Source organism: Prunus mume, linkage group LG3 (genome assembly GCF_029339155.1).
Source record: "Prunus mume cultivar Tortuosa linkage group LG3, ASM2933915v1, whole genome shotgun sequence".
Classification (NCBI taxonomy): domain Eukaryota; kingdom Viridiplantae; phylum Streptophyta; class Magnoliopsida; order Rosales; family Rosaceae; genus Prunus; species Prunus mume.
The window spans coordinates 20,563,521-20,588,162 of record NC_142700.1 but is presented as its reverse complement, the minus strand read 5'-3'; the positions used below and the strand labels follow the sequence as shown (position 1 = coordinate 20,588,162).

The 24,642-nt window shown below is 41.0% G+C and overlaps 2 protein-coding genes and 1 non-coding gene across 3 annotated transcripts; 1 reads left to right on the top strand and 2 right to left on the bottom strand.

The window, feature by feature from the left end:
• Positions 1–1,898: 1,898 nt before the first annotated feature.
• Positions 1,899–6,226, bottom strand: LOC103326828 (protein LATERAL BRANCHING OXIDOREDUCTASE 1-like). Its single transcript, XM_008229076.3, has 4 exons — positions 5,724–6,226; positions 5,341–5,588; positions 3,743–4,070; positions 1,899–2,346 (listed from the first exon to the last, which is right to left on the bottom strand). The coding sequence occupies exons 1-4, from the start codon at positions 5,979–5,981 to the stop codon at positions 2,110–2,112; spliced, it is 1,071 nt and encodes a 356-aa protein (XP_008227298.2). The 5' UTR covers positions 5,982–6,226; the 3' UTR covers positions 1,899–2,109.
• Positions 6,227–7,936: 1,710 nt separating this feature from the next.
• DIT1 (dicarboxylate transporter 1) lies at positions 7,937–12,366 on the bottom strand. The gene is made up of 3 exons (XM_008229077.2): positions 10,996–12,366; positions 9,043–9,264; positions 7,937–8,573 (listed from the first exon to the last, which is right to left on the bottom strand). The coding sequence occupies exons 1-3, from the start codon at positions 12,109–12,111 to the stop codon at positions 8,211–8,213; spliced, it is 1,701 nt and encodes a 566-aa protein (XP_008227299.2). The 5' UTR covers positions 12,112–12,366; the 3' UTR covers positions 7,937–8,210.
• A 527-nt stretch (positions 12,367–12,893) lies between these two features.
• Positions 12,894–12,975, top strand: TRNAS-GCU (transfer RNA serine (anticodon GCU)). Its single transcript has one exon. It is a non-coding gene; the product is annotated as a tRNA-Ser (tRNA).
• Positions 12,976–24,642: the final 11,667 nt, after the last annotated feature.

Genomic DNA, 24,642 nt, shown 5'->3' with positions numbered 1-24,642 from the left:
TTGGACTAATAATTTAATTGAGGGACCAAAATGTAAATCGAGTACAAGTTTGAGGATCATTTGAGTAATTTACCCTAATAATATTGACCACAGAGATAAGGAATCCATAACCCCTCCAATTGCCAAGCGGAACATAGTTAGCGCCGTAGAAAACAAGTGTCGACCCAATACCATAGTGGGCAGGGACGGATCCACGTTGTGGGCTGTTTGGGCTACAACCCATACGAATATTTTTTTTTTTGTATTTGTAATACCAGTATTCTTAAGATTTACAAAAAAAAAAAACTTAATAGAGATAGCCCATCCCAAAGCTACAAGAAAAAAGAACAGAGAGATGGAGCAGACGGACAGAGAAGAAGGAAAAAGAATAAAGAAAGAGAGAGAGAGAGAGAGAGAGAGAGAGAAGAAAAAAGAATAAAAAAAGAGAGAGACAAGAAAATATAATAAAAAATAGAGCAGGGGAGATATGTGTTGGGATGAGATGTGTTTTTATTTTGTTAGGTTCCCTCTCCCACAAAATGGGATATTTTTATTTTATTATTACTTTCTTTTTTAACTTCAACTCCTTATAAATATTTTTTTTTTTTACTTTTCTTTCTTTGTTTCCCTTCAATCCCTTCCAAATATTTCAACAATATTATCAATAATTCTAACATTTTCTCTATTTCAAATGTCGTATAATAACAAAAAGTTCTAAATACGATGAAGAAAATATACTGAAAAAAGACTGCTTATATAAAATAAAAATATAACAAACTAGGGCTTATGATTTACCCCAAAAAAATTTAGCCACCCCATGTGGGTTAACTCTAGTTTTTAGTTCCTAAAATCTATTATCCAAGCCTAAAAATCTACAAAAACTAACCAAAATCCACAAAACTCACCAATTTTTCTTAATACATTTGTACTTAAGGTAAATTTAGCCCACCCGATTTGCAATTCCTGGATCCATCCCTGATAGTGGGTAAGGCCACCCATGAGGTTGGAGAGCAATGCAAGCACCATCGCTCCAAAATATGGTGGAGTACCACGAGCACTAGCAACTGGCAAGAATGCTGTAAACATTGCACCAATATGGGCAGCTCCACGGGCAAAGAAGTAGTGAGAGTAGAAATAGAGAAGAACCAGAATGCCAAAAGACAGCTGCCATGAAAGACCCAATCCGCCAACAAATTGTAAAAAGAGCAGAATAGTTGTTAGTGACGACCAAAAGTAAAACACTGCAGTTAACAACATACAGCCGAATGTTGGCACTCCAGTTTACGCTTCCGACTTTAAAGTGAAACAGTGCGGGATCTGTCTGGTGTATGCTCAAGATGCTGAGAAATTTAATGTCTTGTCAATCTATAAGGAAGCAAAAGTTGAAGAAAATGGTAAGACTAAGAGACGTCGTGTTGAGTCTGAAGCGACAGTCTGTCGCATGCACCGACTAGGCAGCCACTCAAATCCGGGTTGGGATGATGAGCAATCTAGATGGTGAGGTGGGGTTTTGTAAAGATAGTGTGGTGCCCCAAGAAGCCTCGAAACCATAGTCTGTCGGAAAACGCTTTCCACTTCCTCCGTTCAGAACAAACACTTCACCTTGATCAGAAAGATGAGAAATCGAATCATCTGATTGAAGGTGCAACAAGATGCATATTTGCATCACTCTCAAATTTTCGTGTAGTGGTATGTATTTATTTATTTCTAATGTTAAAAGAGATTTCGAATATCCTCTCCCACATTACATCAATTGAAAAAAATTGACTTAAAAGACATAATGTTATAGGGGCTGTTAAAATAAGTTATTTTCTTTATTTCAAAACCTTCACTGTCTGCAGCAGATTTTATCACTATCTATCTCTACTTGCTCAGAAGAAGAAACAGAACCAAAGACGCGCCAATCACTGGGAAGCAGATTATCAGTCTCTAATAAATAAGCATTTATAAAAAAATAATAAAAATAATAAAAATAGTAGATTTGACAATCAAAAGTTAATTACCTCAAACAGAAAGAAAACGTAACAAATAGAGTGCCAAGATCCACCCCATAAATATATAAATATATATATATATATATATATATATATATTTATATACAAGGTTAAGAGAGAGAAATAAAGGGTAAGTTTAAATTTTTGATGCTTCAATTGGTCTCCTCCCCTGCTGGTAGTAGTCGAAATATATGCGATCATAATTTTTCACCTTCTTGTACAATTTTGGCGTTGACTCATTGACTAGGCTTTCAAAAGGTTCAGTCTCTTTATCTAATTCAGGCAAGCAGAAAGCAGCCAAAGAAATCCTCTCCTTGTCTGGATTTGTCAATACCCTGTGTACAGGGCTCTTGAATATTCCATTGCTCAATATCTGTGTATCACAAGGAAACCAACAATCAAGCTTCTGTAAGCCAAACCAACTGCATTAGGTTGTTAAAATTCGCTCAAAGGGTCTCATTCAATTCATTTAAAGGCATATTTGATGAGTTGGTTTTAGTCCTAACAACAATGACATACAAAAGGGAACATTTTTATTTTTAATTTTATACAAGTGATATTGGGGAGGGGCTCTTTATCAGACACACTATAAAGTGTCATGAGGTTCAACAAACCACTGGTTTCAAGTCCAATGTCCTTTTCCACTGGGCTAGAGCCCATTGGCCAAAAGGGTACAATTTCAATTACTCACCAAATTTCAATTAAGCTTGACTACTCTTCTTCAAGCCTTGCTTTAAAAGTTACTTAAAACCAATAACTGAATGGGGAATGCTAGCAACTTTCGCTCTAATTGTCTCCTTTGGACCTTCTCCCTTTCCCTCATGACATGTGTCATTTTCTTTACACTTAAAACAATACCATTAATACATCAAACAACCTACTTTTTGTTTTCCATATTTACCCTTATTTTTGTATTGACTTTAATGTTTACTTCAATTCATTCAAATTTTTTTCCAACTCTCTCTCTCTCTTCGAATAATCACAGACTTGCAACCCCAAATCCAACCCTCTATTATCATTTTGAGAGAGCCAGACCTTCACACCTAAAACAACATGACATCTCCCACAAAAAAATCAAAATCAAAATCAAAATCCATCAAAATCATTTTGTTTATTTCTCATATTAAAGTTTGCAACTTTAAGGTGAGATCTTTAAATTTGGGTTGGGCTGTTGTTGTTGGTGCTTGGTAATGGTCCTCAAACCCAAATTTAGTATAATGGCCAATGCTTGTCGTGGCCTTGAGGTCTTCTTACCGTAGCCAAAACTTGCAGGGGCTTGGTTTTGTTTGAAGAGAGATTGGGGGAAGAGAGAAAAAGAGGGAGAGAGAAGGAAGAGAGTATGGGGAGGTGGTGAGGAGAGGGTGGGGTGGAGATGGGTGGCGCTAAGGAGATGGTGGGGAAGATGGAGGTGCTGGGCTTTGGGGAAGAAGGTGGTGGGGACGGCTTGAGATAGGTTTTTTTTTATAAAAAAATAATAATAATTTTAAAAAAAATAATTTTAATATTTAATAAGTTAATATAATAATTTTTTACAAGTTATTAAGAAAGCTGTAAAAAAATTAATAAATTAAAGTAAAGTCAATACATCAAATAAGGGTAAATATGGAAAACAAAAGCTAAGTTATTTGTTGTATTAATGGTATTGTTTTAAGTGTAAAGAAAATGACATATGTCATAAGGAAAAGGGAGAAGATCCAAAGGAGAAGGTTAAAGAGAAGGTTGCTAACATTCCCCTAATTGAACAGGTTGAGAGAGAACATTTGATTTACCTCTGCCAGATCACCGACATTAATGAGAAGCGCCTCAGGAACAATGGGAGCTCTAAACCACTGATCGTCTTTAAGAAACTGAAGGCCTTCGACTTGTTTGTCTTGCAAGAGAAGGGTGATTATTGTTCCATCTGCATGTGGTTTGAGACCTAGGACAACATCAGGCCTTGAACAAGGAGGATATAAGTTAAACCTCACATCCATTTTCCCTTTTTCTCCATACTGCTCCCAAAAGCAATTGTCATCCAAATTCAATGACCTCGCCATGGCCACAAGGACAGTTTTTGTTACCACTTGTAACTTCCTCGAATATTGTTCCAAGGTTCCCCTGCAATAATAATAATAATAATAATAAGGGTTATCTACTGTAGACATTCCTGAATTTGGCCCCCAATTGCAATTGGGTCCTCGAACTTTTTTTTTGAGGCAATTAGGTCATCCAACTCTCTCATCCGTTCCAATTGAGTCCTTCCAATTTGGCTGTTAATTTGAGGGCTAAAACCGTCCATTTTAATTAAAATATTTTAAATTTTAAAAATTAAAGAAAAAAGTAAAATTAATAAATAAATAAATAAACTTAAAAATAAAAAATAAAAATCCAAATCCCTCTCTCTTTCGCTCTGTCTCTCCCTCTCTCTCGCAACCCATTCCCCCCCTTCAAAATCCAGATCCCAACCCAACCTGCAACCCACCCCCCATCTTTTACCCCTTTCGTTACATGGCTTAAACTCTTTAATAGAGTTATGTCTTGCAGGCTGCTGGCGGTTAACTGCGGATGCAATCCCAAAGGATCTATGTAGCTTAATATCCTTAGAAGATCTGCTTCTTGGAGGCAATGACTTTTGTAGCCTGCCAACCAACCAATTTGTATGTTCTGAAAGCAAATGGCTGCCCATAATTGAAAACAATTCCAGATTTTTCATAAATGTGGAATATGAGAGAATTGTATCTAAGTGATTCGTTCAAACTCACTAAGGTTCTAGGCTTGTATCTAAGTGATTCGTTCAAACTCTAGTTGAAGTATTGGGCTCCTTTTTCGTAGGTTACACCTTCGAAATACCCCAAAAGGGAATTTTGCTATGTTTGGAACCCTATACAAGGGGCTGGCTCTAAGATCTGATCTTATTAATCCCCTATTGTACATCTGTAAATAGAGCCAAGTAAATCCTATGTGGTTTCTACCAATCACAAACTGTTTGATATGGATTTGTATTGTAAATTTGTGAAGATGGAGGTGGGGTTGTTAGGGTTGATGATGGATGAAGAAGGTGGAATTGGGGTCAATGATGGATGAAGAACCCGAAATGACACTTTTACCCTCTCACTTTAACAGATAAATTGATAGAGTTGGACGGTATGACCCAATAGGAACTATTTATCAAGTTAACTGATATAATTGCCTCGAAAAAAAAAAGTTCACAGACCTAATTGCAATTGGGAGCCAAGTTCATAGACGTCTACAGTAGATAACCCTAATAATAATAATAATAATAATAATATATACATGTTGAACTATGACTGAGAGATCATGATATGCTGGTTGCTTCAGTTCAGAGTGAAGGAAGAAGATACATTTATAGCAAGCAAACACAAGTTACCTCAAAGATTGGGGATTTTGAGGCCACAATTTGAGCTTTCGAGCCTCTTGTGGATACACAGAAAGGTATAGCCGGTCAGTCCAATCAAGTGTTTGTTGTTGAGAAATAACCATATCGTTCCCATATCCTTGAATATCGTTGACTTCTCTAGAGTATTTCTGCTTCTCGTCCAGTGGAAGTGCGAAAAATTGTTTTGTCATTTCGCGGACCTCGTCTAGGAATTCAAGTGTCATGCCATGGTTTATTACCTGGAACACAGAGTCAAAGCAGCAGCCTCAAGCATGTTTTACATATGAATTCAGGTAGATTATTCAAAATTTTGCTAATTCATGTACCAAGTTTTCTCAAGTAAACACAATTAAATTGGGTATTTGAATTCAGACCTGAAAGCAACCCCATGTGGTAAGAGCTGATCGAAAATTCTCAAGTTGTTGAGTGGTTGAGGAAGGTGTGAGGAGTAGGCCAAGATCAATTACTGGAATATCCTTCAACTGGACAGAAGATGCATCTGGGGCTCCAACTTTATAGATATATTTCTCAGGCACTTCTTGTTCCCCTTTGGCAAGCAGGAGCAGCTCTTGGACAGTTTTGGATCCTAAGTCTATATTGGGCTTGGCAATAGTGGAAGAAGATTCAGCCATGTCTGTCTGTGTGGTTGCTTGGTTGGTTGGTTTCTTTCTAGCCTCACCCCCCAGAAAAAGAGCTTCTGTAATTTCAGCTGCAAATGAAAATGATATCTCTTCTGTTTCAAAGGAAGCTCATGATGGGAGCATCTTGGACGTTTCTGCAATTTCAAGGGGAGAGATATTTAAAAAAATAAAGTCTATCTATCCTATTGAATTATACGAGGCTTGCTTATATTTTATATTTTTTTCCTTTCCTAATATTCAGTGTATGCATTCTCCTCCACTATAATTATGCAGATCTAGAAAAGTAGCTCATGTTTGTCTATTATTTAGAAAAAAAATACAAAAACAAAACAACAAAAGAAGAAGAAAGAACAGAACATTCTCTTGTACAAAAACAAAAAAAAAAAAAAAAAAGGATAAGCTAAAGAGCATCTCCAATGGGTAGGCAAAATATTGTCGATCAAAGTCATATTGGATCACATATTTTTATTATTTATAAAATACAAGTTTCTTTTGTTTTTTGTGGTTAGTGAAATTAGGTAAATGTAAAAAATAAAAATAAATAATATAATTGCCTAGTTCCATTAAAGTGATCAATTTTGTTTCCAATAGTTAACTGAATAGGCAACATGCCATATCAGTCTATATAGTAAACTTTTGTCTATCCTTAAGGTATGTTTGGTGCACTATATTAGAATCTGGATATGAGTAAATAGTTCATATAAGATGTTTGGTGTCATCTTGTATTATTTAATTAGCTTACTATTTTATACATATTGGGCTTTTAATACTCTCCTTACTAGACTAACTAATATAACTCACACCCCAATTTAGATAATATACGTTTAATCATACGCCTAGAGAAAAAGAACATGCGTTCTACGAGAAAAATCAGACGCTTTTTCATCTTCTTCTCCCTGAGGTTCTTCTCTTCTATCTTTTCCATAAGTCATTTTCTTCACTCTTCTCCAGGTATCCATCTCTCACTCTCACTTTTTTTGAAACTCTCCCCCATATGCTTCTTCTCTCTTCTTTATATATTTCATCTTTTATTAATTTTTTGTGGAAATTAGGTTATGAATTTTTCCTTCTTGACATTTTGTTTTTAATCGAATGTTTTGGTATGTGATATGGTGATTCGACGTTGTGGGAATCTTTAGCAAATAAAGTTCGTGGAATTATTTCTTTGTCCATATTTCGCTTTTTGTTTGTTGTTTTCCACTTTTTCACTCTATTGAGAACTAGAAACAAAGATAACAATTGAAAAGAATAATATATTATAATGGGTTATATGAAAAAAAAAAAAAAAGTCTTGGTAAAAACAATTGAAAAACAAATCTTGTCTATGAATCTTACCCAAAAAAACCATTCATGTCATTTGAATTTCAACTTCATATTAAATTAGCAAAGAATTTTTTTATTTTTTTTTAAATAGTCTGATCCGATGTTATCCGGAATAATACCACAGTATAACTTAGTCAGATTATTTATCGGAAACAGCACTAAACGCCTTATAATATTATGAATAAACGATAATCAGTACAGTCCAACGTACCCAACACATCGTCTTCCGCTTTTCAAAGATCCAGTCGTGGTTCAGAGTTCCTATAAAACCCCAGGCTCTTATTGTCAATCCAGGTGATCAAATGGCGGTGCTCAGTATTGTAGCCTATCAAAATTTGATCTCGTTTCATTATTTCTTCTTGAACCCTTTTTTTTTTTTTTGGGGTTGCAGATAATGAGTAATGTAATATTCAAGAGCCCACTGCAGAGTCACTACAAATGCAAAAAAGATAATGTGTAATGGAATATTCAACCAAATTATATCCAGCCCAAGCACTCAAAACCTACTAGTCTAATCTAACAATGTAAAAAGTAATATGGTGAAGTGATGAGCCATTGTGTTGTTCTTGGTACACCACCGAGAAAATAAATGCGGCACAAGATAAGGGTAGATTCAACAAGCATACAACAAATGATGATCATGAATTGAAGACAGCTCCTGTGATGCTACATCAAAATTTGGGGGTACATTATCTAATTTCTGCTCTAAAATAGACCTCCTATGTATACCAAATTTCACCCAAAAGGTCTCCCTGAAATGACCAAAGATTATTTCCACGCAAAAGAATTAAAGGGAAAGATCAATAGTGTGCCTCAGCAAAGAAGTGAAACAGCAACCGAGTCTAATCAGAAACAGTGCCGGATTTTAAGTTGGCAGATTTTCACGGCCAACTCCCTTTACCACAAGCCGATGAACTTCCACCAAACCCCTCCAATTCCTAACCAAATAATAATATTGACAACGGAGATAACGAATCCATAGCCCCACCACTTGCCAAGAGGAACATAGTTAGCACCGTAGAAAACAGGTGCCGACCCAATACCATAGTGGGTAAGGCCACCCATGAGGTTGGAGAGGAATGCAAGCACCATCGCTCCAAAGTATGGTGGAGTTCCAAGAGCACTAGCAACAGACAAAAATGCTGTAAACATCGCGCCAATATGAGCAGCTCCGCTGGCAAAGAAGTAGTGGGAGTAAAAATAGAGAAGAACCAGAATGCCAAAAGACAGCTGCCATGAAAGACCCAATCCGCCAACAAACTGTAAAAAGAGCAGAATAGTTGTTAGTGACACTGACAACCAAAAGTAAAACACTGCACTTAACAACATACAGCAGAAGATTCATTAAGGTTGAGGTCATATAGCAGGACATATAACATTAGTGCACTAATGTGAGTGCAGTAGTTTACACCAGTAAATGGAAACGTCCTGAAATCAGATGATGGATAACTAGCAGAGTGACTTGTAAGCTAGTTAAAATTTCTTATTGATTTGTAAGTCTCAAGCCAGTTATGGAAACTTGCTAAACTGAAATACATACAAATGATAACTATGAAAGGACCATAAATTAAGTGAGGATGAACCCACTTTTATGCGAGTAAGGTCTGCGTGTACTAAAAGTTTTTCACCACAGAAACAAAGAAAAAAAACGTAATGCTCATCTAAACTGCCAACCTACATTTATAAGCATGCACATCTAGGTGACCAGTAAGAGAAAAAGAAGACAAACCTTAACTACAGTTTGACTAAACCAGGAGATAAGACCGTATTTGTTGAGATACCCAGCCATTGCAATGAGTGCAGCAAACCAAGTAAGTGTGTCCCAAGCAACTGATTCAGCTAAGCACTCCTTCCATGTAATAACACCAGTAACAAGGAGAACAGATAATCCAAGAATGGCAGCAGTAACAGCATCCACATTCAAAACTCCTCCAAAAATCCAAAGTCCAACCTGATATATCACAGAGAAAAAGGAGGTAAACTATGAGCATATATATTTTCAAGTGACAATATAGATGCATCCACAGAAACAGCATCAGACATTTGTGTACAAGTGTCAGTAAAGGGAAATAGTTTTACGGCATCAACTGAGTTATTACAATAGTATTTTCAAGGTTAGGCTGCTACAACAATCAGCATGGGGTAGGAGAATTAAAAGTGCAGTTATGACCCCTATCCACCCAGTTGCAAATGTCATACAGTAAATGCTAAACTCTGAAAACATAAGCCATGAAAAGTTAATGGCAGGTGTTAACATCTACCAGTGCAGGCAATTTCAATATTTTCCTATAAACACTTCAGTCCATTGAGCAAATCATATATTATTCATGATCTCTTTTGCATTTTTGGATCCTTCACATTTCCTATCCTATGCTGGTTTTAAACTTTACATGTACAGGAAACTTTACAGTACAGGAAATTTCAATAATCTTTTAAGAAATACTTCATTGCATTCAGTAAGTAATATGAAGCTTGTAATATCCCCATGTGACTATACTTCGTCGCTTTTTACTAGCCTATACAACCACTAGAGGAGGAGCAAGATGAAAAGGGGATAATTAGTTGGTTAGTTAGAAACACGGTTGCTTAGAAAGGTGACTTTATCCTTCAATCATAAGTATTAACCTTTCCAAGAGGAGCACCTATCTTGACACAAGCTTTAACAGTTTCCTAAACTGAAGAGGGATGATGCCTAAGAAAGAAGCTGCAAGGAACAGCCTACAAGAGTTTCCACCCAACACCCTGAGTTGGTAGATAATTCGAGAAACTTAAAACCTACAACCCCATAAAATACAATTCTCCAAACAAACCCTATCAGGAAACACATTCACAATCCTTAATCATGCATGAGAAGCGTCAGTTACTACAGAATATCATCAACAAAGATAAACAATGATGAAGGGAACCTTGCCAGTAAAATTATCATACAACATAACATTTGGTTACTTCAAAACCGATTGACTCAATGCTACCTCACAACAAAAACTGAAAGTAGACGAGTCAAATTTTCATGCGCTGAATGAATATCATGTCAAATGGGACTACCACCAAGAGAAGAGCCATTTCTAATTTATTAGCAATAAATTGTAATGCTTGCATATAGCATCATAGAGAACAGGATTTTGATGCAAGAAATGGAAAAGGAACAATTACTGACAGCATTAGACATGACGGGTAAATTAAATTTTCTGAGGAACATGCAAATTCAAAAACGGAAGGCAATAAACAGAGACTTAGAACATTCAGTTTAAATTTGCGAAAGAGGATGAATGGCACTGATAACTAATTAAATTCTTGCAATTATTCAAACCATAAACTGATTACAGCTTCTTTTAAAAATAATAGAGTGGCTCTTCAACAAGCTCCACTCATTAATTTATATTTTACAACCAGAAAAGCTTAAGTCAAGACACACAATTTTTTACAAGAAGAAACCAAAAAAAGGTCGCCCTTCAATTTTTGCAGATCACTGAAGCTCTATGTAAAACACGACAACAAACAAGTGTTGTACACACTTCAATGCCTCAAATAGTCATTGGAAATAATCAAAAAACCAAGTTCACTAATCATTGTCAAATTTAGCTTATCAAGAAACTTCTAAGCAAGACCAAATTAAAAAACCCAGAAACTTCTAACTACATTTGACTAATTATTGCATTAGCAACTAAAAGGAAATGCGTACCGTAAGAAGCAGAGTGCCAGCCATTATAATCTCTTTGTTAGACATGGGGCCCATCTTCTCCAGCCTCTCCCTGGCAAGCTTGGGCGCGTCGGGGCTGCTCTTCACCTCCGGGGGGTAAATCACATACAACAACAGCGGCACCACAATCAACGACACCAAACCAGGCACAATTGCAGCTTTAGCCCAATCCGTCCACCCAATCGTCTGCTTAATCGTGTTGAAAGTCAAGTTGGCGCTCAACGGGTTAGCAGCCATGGCCGTCAAGAACATGGCCGACGAAATCACCGAAGTCTGGAAACACGTCAGCATCAACCACGACCCTAACTTTCCCTCTGTCCCATCCCCGACATTACTACCGCACGCAACGCAGAGCGACTTCACCAACGGCAAGAAAATTCCTCCGGCTCGGGCAGAGACGGAAGGGATCGCCGGAGCCAACAGGGCTTCACTGAAGACCAGACTGTACCCTAACCCCAGAGAGGAACTACCGAAGAGGGAGACGAACTGGTACGCGATTCGATTTCCGAGGCCGGTCTTGATGAAGCCCCGGGCGAAGAAGAAGGCGAGGGCGATGAGCCAGGGGATTGGATCTCCGAAGGCGGAGAAAGCCGCCGCGAAAGTCAGCGTCTTAGTAAGGACGGAGGCGCCGAGGCCGAGCAAGGCGACGGCTCCGAGAGGCAAGGGTTGGGTGATGATGCCGACGATGGTGGCGAGGAAAATCGCTAGAAGCTGCCACGCATTCTTGGTGACGCCTGCTGGAGTGGGCACGAACCAGAGGATTACGCCCGTCGCAATGGACGCGAGCAAAGGCTTCATGGCCGCGCCTTGCCATGGTTCCTTGGCCGCCGGAGTGATCGAAGAGCCGCCGGTTGTCGCAGCGGCCTTGACAGAGAGGCCACGGCGGGGGGAAGAAAAGTCGCGGGTTAAATTTGCGAGTTTGGGGGAGGAAATGAGGGTTTTGTTGAAACCGAGACCGAGAGCGGCGGTTTTAAGGGAGTTTCGGCGGGTTTGGGAGACTGGAAACGGTTTTAGAAGTAGCGCTTTTGGGAAGGAAGCGTGGGATCTGAGAGAGGGGAGGGTCGGGGAGAGAGTGGTGGTGAGGGCGAGCGACGCCATTTTCGGGAAGGGGCTGGGATCTGCTGCGGCGGGTGCTCAGAGAAGCAGCAGCAGCGGAAGAAGCATGTGTCGAAAATGGAGGTGTTTGAGGAGGGAAGGGTATTTATGTAAAAGTGGAGGAGTAATATGGTCCGTTGGATTTAAATCCGACGGAGTGGATTGGTGTTGGAATATAACGCTTTTTTTTCAAAACGGCGCTTTGGAAATGTCGTCTGGAGTGGCTGGTAGTTGATGGTTTGAAAATCGAAATCTCCGTCTGAAGTCTCAACATCCTCGACAGTTGCTGCTGCCTACTGACTACTGTCGCTAACATGCGCCGGGGAAGGGGTCCACGTGGAAGGATCTGAGTGGACTGAGGGCGTAGCTTTTTCTTGTTGATGACGTGGGGATGGGGAAGGAGAGGAGAGGGACGAGTGGAAAGTGATTGGGTCCACGTGGCGCGTTCGGATTGGCGGTGGAGTATTTGTCCACTCGTGGAAGAAGACAAAGGTTCTGACTGAGAAGCAGATGGCGCCAAGGGAAAGTGGATTGTTGGACTTGGAGGCGTGCAGGGAAGCGGCAGAGGAGATCTGCCTGCGCCCAGGGCCAGGGGTTTGAGGCTTGTGAAAAGACGGAAATACCACTGATCAACAGGCACCACATAGTGTGCACGTGGGCTAGAACGCAGCCTTGATCCTGCTGTCCCACAGTGTCTCTGCGTAAGCGCGAGGGCACTCGAGCGTCTCCAAACTACATATATATATGTATATATATTTAAATATATTGCAAAAGGAAAACCAAATGTCGCTTTGGCCGAGTGGTTAAGGCGTGTGCCTGCTAAGTACATGGGGTTTCCCCGCGAGAGTTCGAATCTCTCAGGCGACGTATGCTTTTTCTTTTTTCTATTTTTCAGGTATTACCAAAGTGTGGCATCCAGCCACTTAGCAACGAGTTGTCTCAGTTCTCCTTAATTACTTTAGTAACACGGTAATTTTTTTTTTTCCCTAACCAATAAATAAATCGTTAATGTTTTATGTTATTTCATTGTTTTAAGGTTTCAATTATTTAGCCAACGGAGTTTGAGTGTGTGAGAAAAACTCCCTATCTGTTGTAGTTTAGACTATCGCTTGTATTAAAAAAATAAATTCAATTTTTTACTTTCGAAGTTATATATAACCTCATTTCTACCGTCAGTAATATAAAGAAACACTAAATCACTGAAATTGGAGAACAAAAAAACCCAAAAGTGGACAGTTGTCCACTGCCTCAGTTTGATTAGTTTCTGAAATACAATTATGCCAATTAGAATAGATTTCAAAGGAAAAAACCAAAAACTCGCGAGCTGTCCATTTCGATTTTAATTTTGGTGGCGAACTTACCTTGTTGCCCTCATTCGAAGTTGAGTTTTGTTGCTTTCTTCATTACATAGCTCTCGTTTTCCTCTTCATTTGAATTTGTGTTGCTAACTACTACAATTTCTTTGTTTGATTTTAATTGATTTTGATCTATTGATTTGATTGATTATTGTTCACCCATTTTGATTTAGTCCTGTGATGGTAGGGCAAAGTTCTCCATTAGCTTGAGAACCATTTATGGTCAACAAGTTAACTTTCTTTGGTATGCGAGCGTGCCACTGTTTGGCGTCACTGCTCATGTAGGGACTTTCTTCATAGGGTAGTGGCTGTGGACCTCACAACTTGGTTCCAAGGTGTTGCCTTCACCCTTTCAGCCCCTGAGTTAGAGCAAGTCATGATGTGTATGTGGGCTCTGTGGAACGAACGTAACCAAGTGGTCTAAAATGAACGTCGGCGGAGTGTGTTAGAAATTGTTAGTGGAGCCATCCGGCTTCTGCATGAATCTTATGAGCTTCAGCACCCTCCTCTGATTTCTTCATCTCGAGTCAAGGCGAAATGGCAGCGTCCGCCCATGGGATTTATTAAAATCAATATGGGGGGCCTTGTCGAGCCGCGACAGGGATTGGAGGGATTGGAATTGTGGCTCATGACCATGAAGGCACTTTCCTTGCATGTAAACTAGTGGTTGTTCGGGGGTCTCCAGCCTTCTGCATGAAAATTACTACCCTTAAAGGAAGGGCTTTTGTTTGCCCAAAGATGGCCTAATGTGCAGCAACTCATTGAAGGTGATGGTCAAGGAGTTGTTAATGTTCTAAGCCAAGTATCACAGGACTTGTCCCACTTGAGGTTGTTTAGTTGACGAGTGAAAACGATTACTAGCACAGCATGACGGTATATTATTACAATATGTGATGAAGGAGGCTAATAAAGCTGCTGCAAGACTTGCTAGGATGGCATTACACTCTCCTGGGGGCGGCTGAGTGGTTCTGGAACCCCCCCAATAGTTTTGCATGATGCTTTAGTTGCAGACTCTTTTTGACTCCCTTGTTTCTAGGAATCTTATATTGTACGGCTGGCATGGGTGGTACTTTTTCCTACCCTGGGGTTTTATCCCACTTGGTTTTCCTTTGAAAGGTTTTAACATGGCCACCTTAACATGCCCTTTTGCACACACTATTTATAGTTGAATGGAATGAAACCCATCGCTTTCCCCTTAAAAAAAATGTTTAAAAACCCTAACAGACTTATAAAAAATAGATAACTTGCGCCCCAAGTTACTAACTTTAAACAAACGATTGTGAATTTGGGTGAAGAATATCTCCCAAGTAAGTTCTTTTCTTGCCTCAGACTGGTGAGGACTTCACAATTTATCACAGTAAGCTGGTAGTTCTGGCCAAAATGAATTGAAAATAAATCAAATTGTTTTTAGGAAAAACTACCTATTACACAACTTTTAAGACAAAAAGGGACTGTCATGTCTGAAAGGACAACAGAACATTGGGCTTCGATTTCTGCTTGGATTGTTGCTTGTGACTCAAGCTGGACTGGGTGTATCTATGCTGGATTCAAACGTTAGCACCTTCAACTAATGAGGCTCAGTTGGAAATCGACATCAATGTGGAGATTTGTAGAGCTTTAATCTATCCTACCCCCGGAGAGGCTTGCTGGATGAGCATAATTGAGATTTCATTAGTCCGGACAAGGCCGAAGTGGTGGATTGATGATGCTTCGAGCCGCACCACGCACTGCTCGCTTAATTATGAATTATCCAAGAGCTATTCTGGCAATTTTGAAAGATCAAGGCATTTCTGTGAATTCGTTGAGGTTTTCATATTATGACAAACTCGAATTCTGATTGATTTGGCTTATGCTGAACCAAATCAGAACGAGAAATCTTGTTTCCTTTGTAAACTGTTTCTTTAAAGTGAACTAAAGTCAAAAGCCTGAGTTCTGACTGATTTGTCTTTTGTGAATCAAAGAGTCGTGTTGCTTCAGAGACTGAAGACTTTTGAGATCAACCGATCTTGTCTTTGTTTTGATTGAATTTTTTGGCTCCTTTAACCCTGTTCACCTCCTCTCATATTTATAGAAAACATGTATGAGGGTTTAATTTTTAATATCTAGAGGGTAGATCTTTTGAAAGCATTTTTCTTTTTCCAATGAAGAAACAAGGGGAGTTATTATTCTGGCAAAAAGAACCATCAACAATCAGTTTCTATGATAGTCTATTTGCTTTTTATGGCAAACAACTCTCCTATCTCCTGTTTATTTCTTGAAAAACACATCATGTTCTGATGCAGAGCCCTCATGAGCATAGAAAAGGAAACTTGGCCGCCCTTCTTTTCTAGCTTTTTAAATGGTTATGGAGAGTGTTCTTCTGATGAACCTATTTTTTATTAACTCCCCATCACTTCCTTTGCCCGGTTGAAAACTTTGACTTTCAGAGTCACGTGGGGTTTTTTGAGAGAAAAATATCTTCCAAAAATATCTGCTGATTTGACCTCTGGAATTGAGATCAACGGTGATGATCAATTTTTTGGGCCTTTGGAAAGTTTTTAGAAGCTAGGCCTATTCCTAAAATCAATTTAGAAAACTAATTTGTCCAGATTAACTGACCATTTTAATAGCAATTAATCTTTAATCTATTAATTTAATCCTTGCTAATTGTTTCACAAAGGTCTGGGCTTCTAAAATTATCTGGGCTAATTTCTGACTTTAAACAAAGCCCAGACTCCTGCTTTTTTATATGGGTCAATAATGGATTGGGCTTGTGCGTGGAATTTAGGCCCAAAAAATTATGATCTCTATTTGTTTCAAGGCTTGCATTGATGATTTTCTGATGGTGAAGGCCTATGTTGTTCCTTGATGATACTTTCATCATGAACAAGTACAAGTAGGGGTGGGTATCTAGACCGAAAAATCGGAACATCGAGCCGGATGAGATGGAAAAAACCGAAGAAAAAAAAAAGAGTGACTAAAAAAGTCAACAAACCGACACCGAACCGGACCGATTTCAACCAGTTTCGGTTTCAATTTCACGCCTTATCAAATCGAACTAGACCGATTGTTCTTTAATCTCATAACTAATATTTTCCTAAGCCAAGTTCAAAACATCTCTCTTTGTATGAAATTGGATCATTTGTTAATTTTCAAGCCCCAAAAACTAAAATTTTAGTTGAAATTTATATAAAAATAATAACTTGAAATAATAATAATCCGGTCCAAAATTGGAAAAATCGAAAACCAAACCAAAATCGATTCAAACGGGACCGGTCCATTTTCTAATTTTTTTTACTAAAACTGGACCACTTAAAATGTACAAGTTCCAATTTGAGATGGAAACCGTACCAAACCGGACCGCACCCACTAGTAAATACAAAGGCACTCTTCTATGAGCTATTGCCAAAAATAGAAATAAAGGTATGCAATTCTTACATTCATTCTTTGTAATCTATAGAATATGATTTGCATTAATACATTATTTATGCTCATTCTACTAATGTTAATAAACTATTGTTGGGGCTTTTTTGTTTCAGTAGCTGCAGATGGACTGGGCTGCTACAAAGAGCAAGTGGGTAATGTTGCCCCTTTACATGAGTTCAAGAATTAGACCTAAAACACTTCAAAAGAGAGTGGATTTTAGGGAGTGCTTTGTTTGGACTCCTCATTAGCTCATTGAGTTGGAAATGGAAATGAGATTCAGTGCTTGAAACAGAATTAGAAAAAGGCTTGGCATGAGGGGCATGAGTTGTGGGTGCTAAAGACCCATAAGTTTAGCAAATGAGAATGTTTGTTCTTTGCTTGCTGTTGGCTATGGTTAAGTATAGGATGAGGACTTTTAAGAGATTTTGATGGTGAATGAAGTTTTTGCTATAGTGATGGAAGACATAACTTGAGTTGTGGCTTACGACAACTCAGATTTTCTTTAACTGAGATTTGAACTGAAGCTGTGGCATGATGATTCACATATTTGAGAAGAGAAAGAAAGTGCGAGTTTCGGCAGTGGGTATGGCATATATGGATGATTGAGCCTAGGTGCATGGCTCTCTAAAATGAGTTTGAAGCTTGAGGCTCCAACTATTGTGTTTAAGGGTAGCAAGGTTATGGAAAGAAAAGCTTGAGACTTTTAAGGCTATGTAGTTTGTAGCTATGTAACAAGAGAGATTTATGAGTTCTAGAGGTGGGAGGATGAAGGAGTAGCTTGGGATTATGCTTGAGGTGAGGCTTATGTCAAGGAAGGAGTCGATGGTTGCTAGCTGCATGAAGCAACCAAAAGGAGAGTGATGGTTGTTAGGATGCTTTGCAGCAGCCAAGGGAAGATCCTTTATTACTAATAGGTAAAAGGAGGTGCTAGAAACGTCTTGTTTCTAGTGGATAAAAGAGAGCACCAATATTTCCAAAGAGTAAAGGAAGGCGCTGGAAACAACTTGTTTCCAACAGTTAGAAGTAAAGGAAATCCACATGGGAGAACCACCTGACAAGCTTAAGCGGGCCCAAGCCATATACATGCATAGGGCTAGGTGAGTGGGTTATGGTGTGGATGGGTACTAAGGGAGACGCTTGGTGTTGCATGTTTATACTCAAGCTATGTTGTATTGTAGTGGATTAAGGTTGTATTAGATAATGCTTAAGAAAGCAGTGGGAGCTCAGGCATGTGAAATTGGTATACCTGTACCATGACCTCCTCACATGCCAAATTGTAGTCTTGCTTGGCATAGTGCAAATATCAAAGCTTGCATAGGCACTTCGTAGCCTTATTTGATAGGCATCATCGTAGCCTAGCTAGGTTTTCTTTATAGCACAATAATGTATTGGACCAAAAATATGCATGGACCTTCCTTGATATTTTTTTGGCCTCAAGAACTATTAGTGCACTTAATCACAAAATGAACTGATATGAAATGGTACACTTCATATGACTCAATGACATGTAGTTAATACATTGTGTCATGTCATTTTGCTTGATTTTTTTTTTTTAGGAAAAAATGATGCATTTGATTTGAATTAATATCAAGTTCGGTGTGTCTTCTTGTTATCTTCTCTCTATTCTTAAACATGCCCAGCCCACTCAATTTTTAAAGATAGGGCCCGTTTGATAACCATTTCATTTTTACTTTTTTAGTTTTCATTTCTTGTTCTAGAGTATAGAGGAAAATGAGAGTGAGAATGGGAGTGTGGATGAGATTGAGAGAGAGGATGGGAGGGTGTAGTAACAAAAATGAAAATAAAAACTTGAAAGTTGTAAACCGTGGATACTTCTCGTATGGAAAGCTTGAGCTCAATCTGGGAGGGAGGGGGCTTGGGCCCGTGCAAGGCCCACGAGTGTGGATGATTTCGAAGGAAGATCTGCACACTTCGAACGATATCGAATTAGGGCAGACTGGGGTTGATTCCAGTCTAACCCTCTATGATGGTTAAGTCAGAAACTAACCTTTGCTAGAGAGAATGGAAGTAGGGTTTATATTTTGTGTAGAGTCATTTTATTATCTTTGTCTGGAGATAAGTGAAGGGTACTTATAGGAGGGAGAGAGGGAGGTCCAGATATTTTTATGGGATAGATCTTTTCTTTACTTCCCTTAGTTTGAATCGTAATTAATGCTCTATTCTTGATCACCTTACTTTATGACAGGGGTCGGGTGGCGAGGTGACAAGTGAATAAGGATGGGAGATACATTAAATGTTCCCTATTTGTCACCGACTTCTTTTCTCAGAGATTTAAAAGGCAGAGCGACACCTGCCTAAGGATGGGACGCGTATTGACTGACTTTTCCTGTCTGCCAGGTTGTTTCATTTAATGCATCTCTAAGATAGGGTGACAAAGTGGTCGGGTCGTTCCTAGACACCCGATCACTTCTCTCATTATGATCTCAGTTTTCTTGGCTCGATACAGGAGTTGTCTTCCGAGGGGCTCGGCTCACTTGTGATAATATGAGTTATCAACAGTAGCCCCCCCAACTCTTCAACTCAAGGAGCCGACCTTGTGTGAGGAGTTTGTTTTGGTTTTTCCTTCTTTTATTATGAGCCGAGCCCTTCGTGATACCTTTATCTGGGGTCGGGTGATGTAACCACCAAAATCCACAGTCGAGTAGGCTCCTTGGAATATCAGCGTTATGGCGCCAGTTTTAAAAATGCAAGGTATTGGAGTAGATGTGACATGGCACAAGGGAGACAGCTGAACGGAGAAGCATTTAATGGTCTTTGATAAGAGATGGGTTCGAAGGGTTGCGTCGATACATTTCCGTCGCTTCAACTGATAGCTGTCCGACGTGGCCACGTGTAACCATCAGAGCTGGAGTGGGCGAAGCATGGATGGTGGAGATGATCGGGTGGTTTATATAAATGGAAGAAAAGGCCGTCGTCTGTCCTGTCTGTTTGCCATTGCTGCTGCTGCGAGAGTTCCTCCGATCAACTGTGTACTAGGCCATTCATTTGGATGAAGGAAGGCAAAGGAATTGCTCTAGTAAGTGTCGTCTTTTTCTTCATTTTTATTCTTTCCTTCCTCTTCCTTCGTGTTTTCCCAAAATTCCATGTCATTTTTGCTTGTTTTGGTATGATTTGATGCTGAGATTTCGTCCCTGCCCATATGTGATTGTGTTTGAAGTGTGGGGAGCTATAGAAGGAATGTCGAGCCGATCAGACCTATCTAACTTGCAAGAAACGTCGAGCAGCGGATTAGCTTTTAGAGATGAAAGGGAGGATGAGGAGATGGTAGAGCAGATGTTCAAAGCAGCCGATCAGATGGGTGGGGATATGCCCATTGGGCTAGGTGGGAATTTTGAGTACCAAAGAGGTGCTGGAGAAGGAAGTGGGGGGAAGGCGATAAAGGGAGCCAGTGTGGCCATGGTGAGTCAGAAGAAGGAGATACAAGTATAGACGAGGCGGAAGAAGGATGGTTAGCGAATAAACATTGGAGCACGATGACACAACAAAAGCTGGAATAGCTGAGAGAGGAGTATGCCATTCCGAGCAGTGTGAGGCTGAGAGCACCCGTAGAGAATGAGCCAACCATAAACCATAAACCAAATGCTACACTGCTTCCTATTGAAGAGGAGCCTGCATCAGATCGGCTTTTGCTATCTCCAGAGCGCAGTTGATGGGAAGATGATCAAAGCAACCCTTCTTCGCAAAAAATGTGGAAACCACACTGGTTTTACCCTTCGGGCGTGGGAATTCCCGGGGCGGAGCCAAGACAACAAAAAATACAGAGGCTATTTTGGATGCCAGGTTAGGTTGTGGTGCCTAAATCCCTATTTTAAGTCATGTACCCCCAGCTGTATGCTTCCTCGTCTATACCTATGTCTCCGATTGTTGGTGTTTTTTTTTTTTTTGGTATGGGACCTATGACATATGTGAGAAGAGTCTAACACAGGTTGATTCGTAATAAAGGTGAAGTGAGCCTACACCACGAAGGTCGACCAAGTGCTCGTGTTACCGAGCACTGAAAGAGCAGCGGACATACTACTGGCAGGTGAAAGCATAAGCGATTTAGCAAGTATGTGATTGGTCATCTCATTTTGTAGTGTTGAAGTGATACTAATGCCATAACAACCATAATACCTCTGCTCCTGTAGGGATGAGGCCAAACCGAAATGACCCGAGCATGCGGGCGAAACAGACAAAGTTTGCCAAAAGGGCCATCGAGCGTGTCGGCTAGTGGGTCGCAACAGCCTCTTAGTTCCCCACACATGTCCGTGGCCGGAGCCAGTAATCGGTGGGGTCGTGGGTACAACTCGGGGGTATAAAGGCGGTGATGAGCCACTGGAAAGAGAGGTGGGGAAAAGACGAGTGGAAGAAGAGCCGAGGTGAGGCATGGGCAAGAAGCAAATAAACGCATTAGTGCCTGAGGCGGGAATAAGGACAAGTGTAGACTCGGTGACCGGCCCACTAGAGCCCTGGGTAGATGCAGAACTAGTGCTAAATTCGTATTACGAGGCGAGCAAGCGGATGTTGAAGTTGGAGGTCGTGGAGGGCCTGTTCACCGAGAAGATGGGATACTGAGTGGATGACCATGTCGGATTGGAGGACCAGATGAAGGTAACATGTTCGGCCAAGCTATATGTATACTTCTGCGAACATATTCGTGCCTTTTGTGAAGTGATTTGCCATTGCAGGCGACCATGAAGCTCATTATTGCTGCCTAGAATGTGGCAAGGCCTGCGTGAATTTGACCGCAGAAGAGAGACGAGCACGCTCACCGCCGAGTGTAACCATTGGTGAGAAGGCCAAGGTGGAAGAGAAGTTGTCGCTCGTGCGAGTTGGCTAAAGGCGAGAAGAGGAGGAGCGCCAAGCTCCTATCGACAATGAACAAACCGCCGAGGAGAAGCGGGTCATGGGCGAGGATTTGTCCATGCGAATGCCGAGCCGATGAAGTGAAGTGAAAGGTGGAGGCGTTGGCCACTGAACTACGCACGTGTTATGATGATGCAGTGAATGACTACCTCGATTCGGCAGAGTACCGGAAGAAGCTTATCGGGCGAGGGTCGAGGGATACTTTGACCTGATTGAGAAAGTTGGAGAGAAGTATCCTTCCTGGATTGGGGATTCTGGATGAGGAAGCGGAGGAAGTCGGTCAGAGCAGGGGAGACCACGGAGAGACGGTGGTAGTGCCCGTGCAGGTGGCGAATCGGGCTGGTGGCGACGCAGGGAGCCGACACAACAGTCGAACCAACCATGCCTTCTACTGAGCCGACCCCATCGACGGAGGAGCTAGGACACAAGGTGGTTGGGACCTGGTCTGAAGAAGCAAGAGAGGAGCTAGCATTGATGCACTCGGTGTATTTTTGTAATACTTGTATAATATTTTGTAATACTTGTAGCTTTTGGTCGGCTCGGTGAAAGTGGATGTGCTTTGCGTACCCTTGAATTAACTTCTGATATTTTTAATTAATTTACTTGTTGCTTTGTTTCGTTATGTGTGTTTTTGTAATTGACTTGGCGAACATGCATGTGCATAAACTATGTAAGCAGAGCCAACCAAAGGCTAGTCCTAACTAAACAAAGAACAACAACAATACTTAAGGGCGAAATAATTAATAACTCGAAGGCACGGACGCAGGAACATAGAAGAAAGGAATGTTCGTTAAGTACAAAAGGTAGATTTACATCGACTTGAGGGTAATGATTTCCAGCTGAGCATATGACTAGCTTGGGTAATCCCATATTGCGCTCATGCTTGGTAAAAACATAGTAGGTGATGAAGAAAAACAAAAGTAGTCCATATCTGGGTGAGACCACACTAGGTTAACTAAGGGAGTACTTTCGTAAGTGCTCGGCATTCCTTAAATGGGGCAACTGTTTGCCATTAAGGCGTTCAAGCTGATACGTTCCAGTCGACAATGTCATGGATTGATGCGGCCCCCCGATTAGCCCCAGTACGGCCATTTTATCCTTGGTTCCAAGGAGTACTTTGTGAAGAACAGTCGCCAGGTCGAAGTCTGCGCTCTCGAACATGCCGGTCGCAGATACCAAGTGTTGTTGATAAGTGGCGGATGGAGAGCGGCCCGGACGCGGTGTTCCTCTAGCAGATCCAAGCCGAGGCGAGTTATTCTGTATTATGCTCGAGTGTGTAGTGGTCGACCCGGTGTGTGGGAATGCCAACTTTAATAAGAATAACCACCTCGGCCCCAAAAGCTAAAGAATACAAAGTCTCTCCTGTAGAAGCTGCTCGGTGCAGATGGTAGGCCCGAGGAACTCGGTAGGAGTTTCAACCAGGTTCCTTCTTAGCCCCCAACTTCTTCTTGAGCGTCCATTTGAGAAGTTTGTTCACTGCCTCGACCTGACTGTTGGATTGCGGGTGTGCTGGAGAAGAAAATCAAAGATGGATTTTAAGGTCGAGCAGAAATTGCGAAATTGTTTGCAGCCGAACTGCTTCCCATTATCCGTGATGATAATGTGAGGGATACCGAAATGGTAGACAATATTCTTCCATACTAAACTCTGCACCTTCACGGCCGTGATGGTGGCTAATGGCTCCACCTCGGCCCACTTAGTGAAGTAATCAACAGCTACAACCGCATGAGTGATCTGCCCTTTCTCTTTAGGTATAGGCCCAATTAAGTCCAGCCCCCACTGTGTAAATGGTCAAGGGCTGGTCATGGTGGTGAGGCGCTCAGGTGGTTGGTGAGGTATGTTGGCGAAGAATTGACAAGGACGGCACGATTTGGCGAAGTGCTTGGAGTCGACGGTTATGGTCGACCAGAAGTATCCTCAACAGACTACCTTGTGTGCCATAGACAGGGCTACAGCATGATCACCACAAATGCCTTCATGGATTTCTCGAAGGGTCTTGATGCCCTTCTCGGGGGTAATACACAATAGCAGGGGCAAGGAGTGTCATCACTTGTATAATTGCTAGTTGACAAGAACATAGCGCGTGGCTCTGGTTCGGACCTGCCGAGCTTGGACCTTGTCTTGGGGAAGAGCACTATTGGTCAAGAAGGTCCATATCGGGGTCATCCAGGTGGGCGCCTGATCGATGGCCATGGTGGTGCCATCCAGTTGGTTTATGCTTTTTTCGGCAAGGTACTCAATAAGGATGTTTCTGGTGAGCTCAATATCGGGAGCCGAGGTGAGCCCGGCCATGAGTCTGCTGGGGCATTCTCGGCCGCGGATCTGGGTGATGGAGTGCGAGCGGAAGCAAGAGATGAGCTCCTTGACCTTCTAAACATAGGCAGTTATATGCGGCTCCCGAGTCTGGTATTCATCGGTGACTGATTAACCACCAGTTGGGAGTCACTATGGATAGTAATGTGCTCAGCCCCCAACTCTTTTGCCAAATGTAAGCCGACAAGAAATGCCTCGTACTCAGTCTCGTTATTTGATGCTCGAACAGAAACTGCAGAGCGTACTCCACCGTGATTCCACCTGAGGAAATTAAAACAAGGCCTGTGCCGCATCCTTATAAGTTGGACACACCATCAACAAATAGGGTCCATCATAGCTGGGGCGGGTTGGTGAGTAAGATGTCTTCTATGCCAGGCCGAATTGGAGTGGGATTAGTTCCACCGCCCTTGGCATGCTGGAGTTGTATCACGAATGTCGTGAATTCGGAGATAAATTCGGTGGTGGCCTGTGCCTTCATGGCTGTGCATGGTCGGTAGGCCATATCAAATTCACCCAGCTTTACCTACCATTTGACGAGACGTTCAGGAGGTCTCGGGTTTCCTCAGGACCAAGTTGAGTGGCTGATCAATAAAGA